At 50.3% G+C, this 13,635-nt stretch overlaps 2 protein-coding genes across 2 annotated transcripts in view; both read right to left on the bottom strand.

Annotated features, from left to right (window-relative positions):
* The window catches only part of ENDOG (endonuclease G), an 18,792-nt gene extending 18,471 nt beyond the window's left edge, over window positions 1-321 (bottom strand). Inside the window, exon 1 of the mRNA XM_026457116.1 lies at window positions 304-321. Within this exon, the coding sequence (XP_026312901.1) occupies window positions 304-321 (18 nt within the window). The remainder of the gene's footprint in view (window positions 1-303) is intronic.
* TBC1D13 (TBC1 domain family member 13) overlaps window positions 279-13,635 on the bottom strand; it is a 17,841-nt gene continuing 4,484 nt past the window's right edge. Inside the window, exons 5-9 of the mRNA XM_026457110.1 lie at window positions 10,956-11,115; window positions 3,886-4,096; window positions 3,232-3,395; window positions 888-1,048; window positions 279-653 (exon numbers count right to left, since the gene is read on the bottom strand). Of these exons, the coding sequence (XP_026312895.1) occupies window positions 488-653; window positions 888-1,048; window positions 3,232-3,395; window positions 3,886-4,096; window positions 10,956-11,115 (862 nt within the window). The 3' untranslated portion in view covers window positions 279-487. The remainder of the gene's footprint in view (window positions 654-887; window positions 1,049-3,231; window positions 3,396-3,885; window positions 4,097-10,955; window positions 11,116-13,635) is intronic.

Below are 13,635 nucleotides of genomic sequence, written 5' to 3' on the forward strand. Positions count from 1 at the left end.
GGCTGGAGTGCAGTGGCATGATCTCAGCTCACTGCAACCTCCACCTCAGGTTAAAGCGATTCTCCTACCTCAGCCTCCCAAGTAGCTGGAAATTACAGGCGCCCGCCACCACACCTAGCTAATTTTTGTATTTTTAGTAGAGAGACGGGTTTTCGCCATATTGGCCAGGCTGGTCTCAAACTCCTGACCTCAGGTGATCCACCCACCCCAGTCTCCCAAAGTGCTGGGATTATAGGCATGAGCCACCACGCCCGGTGAGCCCATGTTCTTAATCTCTACACCCCAACCTCCTTCCATGGCCACCAGCAAGCGCAGCCACATTCTGGGCACCTGCAGTGTCCCGGGTGTGAACACCTATGTAGAATACACGGTTTGAAGGCCAGGTCACTTGCTCAAGGCCACCCAACATTCCAGGTCAATGGCAGAACCAGGATTCAAACCCAGATCCAAACCAGATCTGCCTCAGGGCTCTGGACTCTAATCCCTACTACGCTCCACTGCCCCTGCCCAGTCTGTTGCAGTGGCTGGTGTGGGCGGGTGCCTGGCAAGTGCCGGCCTCATGGCAGTGGCTGGGCCTGCCCCCAACTCCCATTACCTGCAGCAGCCGCATGTTCACAGTGAAGTCCCCTTCCAGCAACTGCTCCCGGATCAGCCTATGAAAAGCAGCAGCAAAAGCGCTGAGACCTGGGATGCTCTGAGCGCAGGCCCTGCCTGCTACTCCCTCCCCACCAACCTCGAGTTTGGTTTGGCGCCGTCCCAAGGACTCCAGAAGCCCACTCCAGCCATGAGAGAGCAGCCCTGCCCACCCTTCAGGGTGGAGGGTCCTCCCGTCTGGCTTCTCCAAGGACCGCCCTGGTGAGCTGATGCCAGCTCATGCCCGCACTCACATGAGCATGGCGCAGCAGACGAGGAGGAGGAAGTCAAAGCGGTTGTCATCGGCGAAGAGGGAGTCCCAGATGCGGATGACATCAGGCAGCAAGAACTCCTGGGACAGCAGCAGTGTCAGCCAGCGGAAGGCGAAGAACTGGGGCTTGATGTTCTGCTCTTGCTGGGGAGACAGTTTAGGGGGTGGGGAGCGGGACTCCATGTTAGCTGCTGGCCATGGAGCACCACGCAGTGGGTCAGAAGTGAATTCAGAACAGCAGGGCCCAGCATGCCAGGTGTGAGCACCAGGGCTGGCACAGGCTGCCAGATAGCCTTGCTTGGAAAAGGGGCAGAGCCTGTTTGCTGCCAGCCAACATTCTCAGATCTTCCTATTTTTTTAAGAGAAGCTGGAAACCCAAACCTTTATGTAATAAGCTCTCCAGATTTATAAATGATGGCTCAAACTCTTTTCACACACTTTGCAGATGACAGCCTTGGGTTTGTGGACGTGCTGAGTGACCATCACAGGGCACTTACTATAAGCCTGGGCTATGCTCAGCATATTAACTATGTCCTCTCACTCATTTAATCCACAGAACAATTCCACAGGCAATTATTCCCGCTACAGACGAGCCTTCTGGTCAGCCACAGTGAATATTAACTGAAAAAGCGTGCTCCAAAACAGCAAAAGCATACTTCCTTTTTTTTTTTTTTTTTTCCAGAGACAAGGTCTCGCTATATTGCCTAGGATGAAGTGCAGTGGCACAATCAAGGCTCACTGTAGCCTTGACCTTGAGAGCTCCTCCCTCGGCCTCCTGAGTAGCTGAGACTACAGGCCTGTGCCACCTTGCCTGGCTAATTAGTTTTTAAATTATTTGTAGAGACAAAGCTTCACTATGTTGCTCAGGATGGTCTCAACGTCTGGGCTCAAGCAATCCTCCTGCCTCAGTCTCCCAAAGTGCTAGGATTACAACTGTGAGCCATCACACACAACCCATATTTGTTTAAAAAGATATGATTGGCCGGGCGCAGTGGCTCAAGCCTGTAATCCCAGCATGTTGGGAGGCCGAGGCGGGCGGATCACGAGGTCAGGAGATCGAGACCATCCTGGCTAACATGGTGAAACCCCATCTCTACTAAAAAATACAAAAAAAACTAGCTGGGCGAGGTGGTGGATGCCTGTAGTCCCAGCTACTTGGGAGGCTGAGGCAGGAGAATGGCATAAACCCGGGAAGCGGAGCTTGCAGTGAGCTGAGATCCGGCCACTGCACTCCAGCCCGGGCGACAGAGCGAGACTCCGTCTCAAAAAAATAAATAAATAAATAAAAATAAAAATAAAAAATAAAAAGATATGATTATTCCTGGCCAGCTAGGCACAGTGGCTCACACCTGTAATACCAGCATTTTGGGATACTGAGGTAGGCGGATCACTTGAGGTCAGGAGTTCAAGACCAGCCTGGCCAACATGGTGAAATCCCATCTCTACTAAAAATACAAAAACGAGCCGGGCATGGTAATGCATGTCTGTAGTCCCAGCTATTAGGGAAGCTGAGGCACGAGAATTGCTTGAACGTGGGAGGCGGAGGTTGCAGTGAGCTGAGATTGCACCATTGCACTCCAATCTGCCCTCTGACAGAGTGAGAGTCCGTCTCAAAGAAAAAAAAGGGCTGGGCGTGGTGGCTCATGCCTGTAATCCCAATACTTTGGGAGGCCAAGGTGGGTGGATCATGAGGTCAGGAGATCGAGGCCATCCTGGCTAAAACAGTGAAACCCTCTCTCTACTAAAAATGCAAAAAATTAGCTGGGCGCAGTGGCAGGTGCCTATAGTTTCAGCTACTCGGGAGGCTGAGGCAGGAGAATGGTGTGAACCCATGAGGTGGAGCTTGCAGTGAGCGGAGATCGCACTCCACTGCACTCCAGCCTGGGCCACAGAGCGAGACTCCATCTCAAAAAAAAAAGAAAAAAGATATGCTTAGATATGTATTTTATTTTTCATGAAACTTTTTGTTTACATGTAAAACCTTTTGTTTTACGAAATAAACACGGAATGCCAGTACAATTTTTTAAATTATATTAATTTTTAAAAATGAAGTTAACACTTACCTCAGAAGACTACTAATAGCTTAACTAATTAAGTTCATAATAAATGCCCTGCAGTATGCCTGGCACACAGTGGGCACCATTCTCAACTTTGCTTTTCCCTCCCAGCTTGCTGGGCTCTGGCCATTAGCTGCCTCAGCACATGGGTCAGTGTCCCGGGCAGCAGCAGCAGCCACGTCCGACTGCCAGACCTCGCCCTGGGCTGGGATGGCGCAGCAACTCTCTGCCTCCTGTCCCTTTCCATCCCTCTGTTCCTGGGGTCCTCACCAGTTTCAGGTAGAGCTCCACGTCCTTATCTTTCAAGGTGGAGTAAACCTTCTCCATCTTGTAGGTGATGCCACACTGCGAGTCATCTAGGCTCTTGATGAAGTTGTCCCGGATCTCGGCCATGAGGTTGGTGAAGCAGAAAAAGGTGTCTGCCTCGGCGTGCTCTGGGAGAGACGCAGGATGGGGGCAGAAGTGGCGCACTCCAGGCCCATCCCACCTCTTACTACCAGACATCTGCCCCGCTCTGAGCCCCACTGAGTTGCCCTGTCCTCGTGGTGGGGCTCAGTCCTTCCTCTGTCCTTGACCCCTCTCCACCCCCAGGTTAAAGACATCGCCTCTGTCTTCCCACGTCTGGCAACACTGTACATTCGCTTAGCAATTTATTACATACTCTCCTGATGACAATTTAAAAATCATTATTTAAATCTTCTAATTCGGCTTCCTATATACACCTTCTCTACAGAAATTAAATTACAAATATCAAGAGATCAGTAAACATCCAACATTCTAGAACACAGCTGCAAAGGATCTCAGAGATGATCCAGGCCAACTCCTCAACTGGCAGAGGGAGAACAGAGGCCCGAGAGGGAAAGTGAGCTGCACAGCCTGACATGGGCCAGCAAGGAGGGATGTGAGCACCAAGAGCCTTCTTACCTTTCCATTCACTGTTGGGGTCGGTGGCAAAGGTGTAGTAGAGGGGCCCCACGATTTCATTCATGCCTTGCACGTAAGCGATGCCAGGGTTGAGCTTGGCATAGATGAACAGGATCCGCTCCACCACCTCCCAGTGGGCCTCACAACCATTGGGCAGCACTTCATACTCATTTAGGGATGATGGCGCAGAGTTCCTTTGTGGGGAGCTCATCTGGAGGAAAAAAGGGGGACCCCGTCAAGAAAGACAGTGCCAAGGTGGGTGGCTCATGCCTGCAATCCCAGCACTTTGGGAGGCTGAGGTGGAAGTTGAGCCCCAGTGGTCGAGGCTGCAGTGAGCTGTGATTACACCATTGCATTCCAGCCTGGGTGACAGAGCAAGACCCTGTCTCAGGAGAAAAAAACAAAAACAAAAAGAGAGACAACATGGGCCGGCCACAATAGCTCAAGCCTGTAATCCCAGCACTTTTGGAGGCCAAGGCAGGAGGATCATGTGAGCCTAAGAGTTCGAGACCAGCCTGGACAACATAGGGAGATCCTGTCTCTACAAAAAAATGTAAATATTAGCTGGGTGTGATGGCATGCACCTGTGTTCCCAGTTACTTGGGAGGCTAGGGCAAGAGGATCACTTGAGCCTAGGAGGCTGAGGCTGCAGTGAGCTATGATCATACTACTGTACTCCAACCTGGGTGACAGCAAGACAGTGTCTCACCAAAAAAAAAAAAAAAAAAAAAAGGCCGGGCGTGGTGGCTCAAGCCTGTAATCCCAGCAATTTGGGAGGCCGAGAAGGGCAGATCACGAGGTCAGGAGATCGAGACCATCCTGGCTAACACAGTGAAACCTCCTCTCTACTAAAAAAATACAAAAATCTAGCCGGGCGAGGTGGCGGGCGCCTGTAGTCCCAGCTAGTCGGGAGGCTGAGGCAGGAGAATGGCGGGAACCCGGGAGGCGGAGCTTGCAGTGAGCCGAGATCCGGCCACTGCACTACAGCCTGGGCGGCAGAGCGAGACTCCGTCTCAAAAAAAAAAAAAAGACAATGTGAAGGAAGACTTTTTGTTCGTGCCGGAAATGTTTTTTTTTTCTGTTAAGCCTGGACCTATCTAGCATCTGGGACATACGCTGCCGCAGAGGAACAAGTCAAACACCACCGTAAGGAAACAAGGAGACAAACCTAGAACATGGCACATTCTACAATACAATGACGGTCCTAAAACCTAACTTATGGTGGTAAAAGTCAGAGCAGTGAGAAGTACTAACTGGGAAGGGGCATGCAGGAACTTTCTGGATGTGGACATGTTCTTTATCTTGACTGACTGGCACTTACACAGGAACACACACAAGAAAAACATTTTCTAATTGTACACGTAATTGCACGTAAGTTATACTTCAATTTAAAACAAAAACTTGAGGGCCGGGCATGGTGGTTCATGCCTGTAATCCCAGCACTTTGGGAGGCTGAGGCGGGCGGATCACCTGAGGTCAGGAGTTCGAGATCAGTCTGACCAACATGGAGAAATCCTGTCTCTATTAAAAATACAAAAAAATTAGCCGGGTGTGGTGGCACATGCCTGTAATCCCAGCTACTTGGGAGGCTGAGGCAGGAGAAGCGCTTGACCCGAGGAAGCAGAGGTTGTGGTGAGCCAAGATTGCACCATTGCACTCCAGCCTGGGCAACAAGAGTGAAACTCTGTCTCAAAAAACAAAACAAAAAAAATACCAAAAATTTTAAATATGTCAAAAACACACAAGACTTTTCTTTCTTTTTTCTCCCCCTCAGACAGAGTCTTGCTCTGTCGCCCAGGCTGGAGTGCAGTGGTGCGATCTCGGCTCACTGCAACCTCCACCTCCCGGGTTGAAGTGATTCTCCTGCTTCAGCCTGCCGAGTAGCTGGGATGACAGGCCAGGGGATGACCCCCCACCACGCCCAGCTAATCTTTTGTATTTTCAGTAGAGACGGGGTTTCACCATGTTGGCCAGGATGGTCTTGAACTCCTGACCTCGTGATCCACCCAAAGTGCTGGGATTACAGGCGTGAGCCACCATGCCCGGCCTGGCCAAGACTTTTCAAAAAGTCAGCTGTTAAGGTGATGGGGTTGGGGAGGGGAGGCCTAGTCCAAATCAAGAGACCAAAGAAAGAGAATATCCAAAGATACCACTGGCACAACTGAGGACATCTCAATCGTTCATGGGTGATATTATGGACTCACGGTTAATCTTCCCAGATGTGCTAATGGTAAGTAGGAGAATGCCCTTCTTTATTTGACATAGAATCTTGCTCTGTCACCCAGACTAGAGTGCAATGGAGTGATCTCGGCTCACTGCAAACTATTCTGCCTCCTAGGTTCAAACTATTCTCCCACCTCAGCCTCCCAAGTAGCTGGGATTACAGGTGACCACCACCACATCCGGCATTTTTTTTTTTTTTTAAAGTAGAGGGGGGGGAGTTCTGCCATGTTGGTCAGGCTGGTCTCGAACTCCTGACGTCAGGTGATCCGTCTGCCTTGGCCTCCCAAAGTGCTGGGATTACAGGTGTGAGCCACTGCGCCTGGCCGACAATGAATGCCCTTATTCTCAGGAGATCCTGCTGAAGTGCTTGGTGGTAAAAGGTCAGACATCTGCAACTTACTCTTTCTCTATATATAATACACACACGAGTAAAGCAATGTGAAAAATGTTAACAACTGTTGCATTTAGATGGAAAATATACAGATGGTTATCCAGTGTACTCTCCTTTCAACTTTCCGGAATGTTTGAAAATTTCCATAAGAAAAGGTTGGAGGCCGGACACAGTGGCTCACACCTGTAATCCCAGCACTTTGGGAAACTAAGGTGGGAGGATCACTCGAGGTCAGGAGTTCCAGACCACCCTGGCCAAAAATCTCTACTAAAAATACAAAAATTAGGCCAGGCGCGGTGGCTCACGCCTGTAATCCCAGCACTTTGGGAGGCCAAGGCAGGCAGATCACAAGGTCAAGAGATCAAGACCATCCTGGCTAACACAGTGAAACTCTGTCTCTACTAAAAAATACATAAAAAATTAGCCAGGCGTGGTGGTTGGCGCCTGTAGTGCCAGCTACTTGGGAGGCTGAGGCTGGAGAATGGCATGAACCCGGGAGGTGGAGCTTGCAGTGAGCCAAGATCGCACCACTGCACTCCAGCCTGGGCGACAGAGCAAGACTCCTTCTTAAAAAAAAACAAACAGGCTGGGTGCGGTCGCTGAAGCCTGTAATCCCAGCACTTTGGGAGGCCAGGACGGGCAGATCATGAGGTCAGGAGATCAAGACCATCCTGGCTAACATGGTGAAACCCCATCTCTACTAAAAAATACAAAAAACTAGCCGGGCAAGGTGGCGGGCGCCTGTAGTCCCAGCTACTCGGGAGGCTGAGGCAGCAGAATGGCATAAACCCAGGAGGCGGAGCTTGCAGTGAGCTGAGATCCAGCCACTGCACTCCAGCCTGGGCGAAAGAGCAAGACTACGTCTCAAAAAAAAAAGAAAACAAAACAAAAACAAACAAACAACAACAACAAAAATTAGCCAGGCATGGTGGCACGTGCCTATGATCCCAGCTGTTCAGGAGGCTAAGGCATGAGAATTGCTTGAACCCAGGAGGCGGAGGTTGTAGAGCGCCAAGACTGTGCCACTGCACTCCAGCCTGGGCGAAAGAGCGAGACTCTCAAAAAAAAAAAAGGATGGAAGATAAAGAGATGATGATCCCACCGGGCGCGGTGGCTGAAGCCTGTAATCCCAGCACTTTGGAAAGCTGAGACGGGCGGATCACGAGGTCAGGAGATCAAGACCATCCTAGCTAACACGGTGAAACCCCGTCTCTACTAAAAATACAAAAACTAGCCGGGCGAGGTGGCGGGCGCCTGTAGTCCCAGCTACTCTGGAGGCTGAGGCAGGAGAATGGCGTAAACCCGGGAGGCGGAGCTTGCAGTGAGCTGAGATCCGGCCACTGCACTCCAGTCCGGGCGACAGAGCGAGACTCCGCCTCAAAAAAAAAAAAAAAAAAAAGAGATGATGATCCCTACTGAAGACTCATGCAATGAGCACGGGTCCCCAACATCAGCTGCCTGTCAGGATCCCTTGGGAACTTTGTAAAGATTCACATGCCAGGCCGGGTGCAGTGGCTCACGCCTGTAATCCCAGCACTTTGGGAGGCCGAGGCGGGCGGATCACAAGGTCAGGAGATCGAGACCACGGTGAAATCCCGTCTCTACTAAAAATACAAAAAATTACTTGGGCACGGTGGCGGGCACCTGTAGTCCCAGCTACTCGGGAGGCTGAGGCAGGAGAATGGCGTGAACCTGGGAGACAGAGCGAGACTCCGTCTCAAAAAAACAAAAAAGATTCACGTGCCTGGGCCCTGCCCTAGACCTGATCGGTCGGAAGCCGCAGAGCTGAGTGACTCATCTGAGAGAACCCGGCAGTGACAGTGGATGAAGCCATCCTGGAAGCGTAGGGTCCTGGAGACATTAAACTCTCTCTCCCATAACGTATACATACATATGTATACATACACGTGCAGGGATGCTCACACACAGACACACACATCAGTCGCATGTACCAAGAGCTTTTTATGCGGCAGACAGTGCTGTACGGTATTTCTCCATTTAATCCACTGAACAATCTAAAATATTCTCTCAACATTATTTTCAAGATGAGGAAACTGAGGCTCAGAAATGTCGGACTGCTCCTTAAATGTCTAACATTAGGTGGTAGCATCAGGAGTTGACCCTGAACTGGCTGACTCCCAAACCTAAGGTCCAGGACTTGAGGGCAGGCTGCCTCCTGAGGATGCCCAGGGCTTTCTGCTTTTGAAGAATCTGCACAGCCATGACCTCATTTCATCCTCTTGGCAACTCAGGGAGGGTAGAAATGATTATGCCCAGTTTATGGTCGAGGAAACAAAGGCCAGGATGTGAACCTGGCATGACTTGCCCAGAGTTAGAGTTACACACGTGGTCAACTTTAACTCAAACTGCCCAATCGTGGACCCAGAGGCTTAGAGATGAAGTTTCTGGTGGGTTCTCGGCTACCAGTACCAAAAGTTAAACTAGGTAAGTGCTCCTTATACCCAGTTACTACAGTGAAAGGAATGACAGGAGCCAGTCCCCTCCCTGCCCTTCAGTCAGGAAATCAGCAGTCAAGAGTGCTGCCAACGAAGCCAGCCTCCTGGTTATCTAGCCACGCAATCTGCACTGCACAGCAGTTCTGCTGGACGCCCAACTCTCGTAGGCACCTGCAACCCTAGATTGGCCGTATCTGTCCCTGCCCGTCAGAGCTCCGATCAAAGTCATTCCCAGCTGGGTGTGGTGGCTCATGCCTGTTATCCTGGCACTCTAGGGGGCCCGGATAGGAGGATCGCTTGAGCTCAGGAGTTCAAGACAGTCTGGGTGACATAGCAAGACTCTGTCTCTATTTTAAAAAATAAAACAAACAAACAAAAAACAAAGTCATTCCCCAGGGGAGAAAAACTTTTGCAGTAGTATCTGCCCTAGCTTGTTGGAGGCTATAGAGAAGGCTTTTTCCATTGAAGGAAGACAGTGAAAGTTTAGGGCAACAAGCCACTATTCCAGATACCAAAGTAGGGGGTGTAAATTAAGGAATAAGGTAATATACTTGTTTGACTACAAGCAGTTTCTCAGAGTGACAGGAATCTATTAAAAGTTGGGGGTTCTATCAGTTCCACCCGAGCCTCTCAGATCTAACCCTGCTGCATCCCTGCCCCCACCACCTCTTGCCTAGACAACTGCAGTGGTCTTCCAGGTAGCTTCTCTACCACCACTCCTACATCTCCACAGTGCCTAAAGCATTTCTGACACAAGCAGACGTGAATCACGTCACTACCTTGCTTACAGTGCTGTAAAGGATTCTCCCCACCCCTCAGGACAAAGGCCCCACGTGGCCTCACCAGCACCAACCTCTTCCTTCACTCTCTGCTTCTAGCTACCCTGGCCTCCCTGCCCTGGAACACACCATGCTCTCTCCCGCTGAGCACTTCGGCATATGCCCTGGTCTCCACCTGGTATGCGCTCTTCTTTTTTTTTGAGACAGGGTCTTGTTTTGTCACCCAAGCTGGAGTGCAGTGGTGCAATCTAGACTCACTGCAACCTCCACCTGGCGGGTTCAAACAATTCTACTGCCTAAGCCTCCCGGGTAGCTGGGATTACAGACACCCACCACCATGCCCCGCTAATTTTTGTATTTTTAGTAGAGACAAGGTTTCACCATGTTGGCCGGGCTGGTCTCGAACTCCTGACCTCAGGTGATCCATCCGCCTTGGCCTCCCAAAGTGCTGGGATTACAGGCGTGAGCCACCATGCCTGGCCAGGGCCAAATTTTTGTATTTTCAGTACAGATGGGGTTAAATCCCTGGGTTGGTTAGACTGGTCTCGAACTCCTGACCTAAAGTGATCTGCCTGCCTTGGTCTCCCAGAGTGCTGGGATTACAGGCATGGGCCATTGTGCTGGCCGTTTTCTTAATTTTTATTTTTTTCAGACAGGGTTTGGCTCTGTCACTCAGGCTGGAGGGCAGTGGTGTGATGCAGGCTCACTGCAACCTCTGCCTCCCAGGCTCAAACCATCCTTCTACCTCAGCCTCCTGAGTAGCTGGGACTATAGGCACGCACACCATGCCCAGCTAATTTTTCTATTTTTTTTAGAGACGGGGTTTCACCATGTTGCCCAGGCTGGTCTTGAACTCCTGGGCTCAAGCAATCCTCCTGTCTCAGCCTCCCAAAGTGCTGGGATTACAGGCGTGAACCACTGTGCCCAGCCCTATCACACTTTCTCACATTTGTAATGACCCCATTATAAGATTAGAAGCCTGGCTCATTCACTCACTGTGACACAGGGCCCTTCCCAGCAGCCGTTACACCCAGCTGGGACACAGCGAACCTCTGTCACCCAACTTTCAGAAAGCGCCCCAGGATCTGGCAGCATCAGGATTGCTCTGAATAACTGTCAAGCAGATGGTCATGGCCCGACACCTTGTGGCCAGGAGTTTAAGAGAAAAAGGAAAGAAAAGACTGTTGGGGGAGTCTCTGGGGATCCCAGGTTGGCACTCACATTTGTGACCCCACTCCGGTTCCGGGCCACTGTCTGAGATTTCAGTGTAGTCTGTTCCACTCTCTTACGAAGGGTTTCAAACTCATTCTGGGGGTCCAGGATGAGGAGGCAAGGGTACTCAGTGGCCCTCTGGAAGAAGGAAATGTCTGGGCACAACCTCCTGTCAAGACGGAACAGGAAAGAATCTTGTTACTCAGGGTGGAGATTTTCACCATCCCATCTGCACCCTGCTGCCAGGAGACCCCAAGACTCCCCAAAAGCATTGTTTGTTTTTTTGAGACGGAGTCTCGCACTGTCGCCCAGGCTGGAGTGCAGTGGAGCGATCTCGGCTCACTGCAAGTTCTGCCTCCCAGGTTCACGCCATTCTCCTGCCTCAGTCTCCCGAGTAGCTGAGACTACAGGCGCCCGCCACCACGCCCAGCTAATTTTTTGTATTTTTAGTAGAGACAGGGTTTCACCATGTTAGCCAGGATGGTCTCGATCTCCTGATCTCGTGATCTACCCGCCTCGGCCTCCCAAAGTGCTGGGATTATAGGCATGAGCCACCATACCCAGCCAGCATTGTTTGTTTTTAATTACAACATTTTGAATCACTAGAGGTCAGGAGTTCGAGATCAGCCCGGCCAACATGGTAAACCTTGTCTCTATTAAAAATACAAAAATTGGCTGGGCACGGTGGCTCACGCCTGTAATCCCAGCACTTTGGGAGGCTAAGGCGGATGGATCACCTGAGGTCGGGAATTTGAGACCAGACTGACCAACATGGAGAAACCCGTTTCTACTTAAAAAAATACAAAATTTTACCCAGGCGTGGTGGCACATGCCTGTAATCTCAGCTACTTGGGAGGTTGAGGCAGGAGAATCACTTGAACCTGAGAGGTGGACGTTGCGGTGAGCTGAGATCGTGCCGTTGCACTCCAGTTTGGGCAAGAAGAGTGAAACTCCATCTCAAAAAAAAAAAAAAATTAGCCAGGCGCAGTGGCAGGTGCCTGTAATCCCAGCTACTAGGGAGGCTGAGGCAGGAATTGCTTGAGCCTGGGAAGAGGAGATTGCAGTGAGCCAAGATCGCGCCACTACACTCCAACCTAGGCAACAGAATGAGACTCGGCCTCAAAAAAATAATAACAATTACAACATTTCATTTTAAAAACAGTATTTTTTTAAAAGAGCAGTAGTCATTGTATAGTATACATACCCACATTTTATGTGTATTTGCAAATAGATACATACTTTTTTTTAAAAAGTGTCATTATGGTCATACAACCTAACTCCTGTTTTGAACTCCAAACATCTTTCCACGTAAAAAAATTTATCTAGGTCAGGCACAGTGGCTGACGACTGTAATCCCTGCACTTCGGGAGGCTAAGGCATGAGGGATCACTTGAGCCCAGGAGTTCAAGACCAGCCTGGGCAACAAAAGGAGATCCCATCTCTATAAAAAATTAGTTGGGGCCAGGAGCAGTGGCTCACACCTGTAATCCCAGCACTTTGGGAGGCCGAGGCAGGCGGATCACGAGGTCCAGAGATCGAGAACATCCTGGCTAACATGGTGAAACCTCGTCTCTAATAAAAATACAAAAAATTAGCTGGGCGTGGTGGTGGGTGCCTGTAGTCCCAGCTGCTTAGGAGGCTGAGGCAGGAGAATGGCGTGAACCTGGGAGGCGGCGCTTGCAGTGAGCTGAGATCGTGCCACTGCACTCCAGCCTGGGCAACAGAGTGAGACTCCACCACACAAAAAAAAAAAAGAAGAAGAAAAAAAAGGAGACCATCCTAGCTAACATGGTGAAACTCCGTTTCTACTAAAAATACAAAAAATTAGTCGGGTGTGGTGGCGGGCGCCTATAATCCCAGCTACTCAGGAGGCTGAGGCAGGAGAATCACTGGAACCCAGAGGATGCAGTGAGCCAAGATCGTGCCAATGCACTCCAGTCTGGGCAACAGAACAAGACTCTACCTCAAAAAAAAAAAGAAAAAAATTGGCTGGGTGTGGTGGCATGTGCCTGCAGTCCTGGCTACGTGGGAGGCTGGGGCACGAGGATCACTTGAGTCTGGGAGTTCAAGGTTTCAGTGAGCTGAGATTGAGCCACTGTACTCCAGTCCAGCCTGGGCAACAGAGCAAGACCCTATCTCAAAAAAAAAAAAAATTATCTAACATGCACAAACACAGAGTGGTTTGTAGTAGCAAAAGAGGTTTGGTTCCATAAGTTACACACTGTACAACAGAATATTACACAGCTGACCTGGAAAGATGTCCAAGACAGAGTGACAGGGAAACAAGTTGGGAGATGGTGTCTAGAATGTGATCAAGTTTTTAAAATATAAGTACTGCAGTACATGCACTTTTTTCAGACTTCTTATACTTAGCACATTGCAAATCTGCTTCTAGAAGCACCAAAGGATGTGCTACCATCACTACCCACGTAAAACAGAACCTGGCCAGGCGTGGTGGCTCACGCCTGTAATGCTAGCAGTTTGCGAGGCTGAGGCGGGTGGAACACTTGAGGTCAGGAGTTCGAGACCAGCCTGGCCAACTGGTGAAACCCCGTCTCTCCAAAAAATACAAAAATTAGCCAGGCGTCGTGGCACATGCCTGTAATCCCAGCTACTAGTGAGGCCGAGGTAGGAGAATCGCTTGAAACCCAGGAGGCAGAGGTTGCAGTGAGCCGAGATTGCACCACTG

The sequence above is a fragment of the Piliocolobus tephrosceles genome, chromosome 14 (assembly GCF_002776525.5).
Source record: "Piliocolobus tephrosceles isolate RC106 chromosome 14, ASM277652v3, whole genome shotgun sequence".
NCBI lineage: Eukaryota > Metazoa > Chordata > Mammalia > Primates > Cercopithecidae > Piliocolobus > Piliocolobus tephrosceles.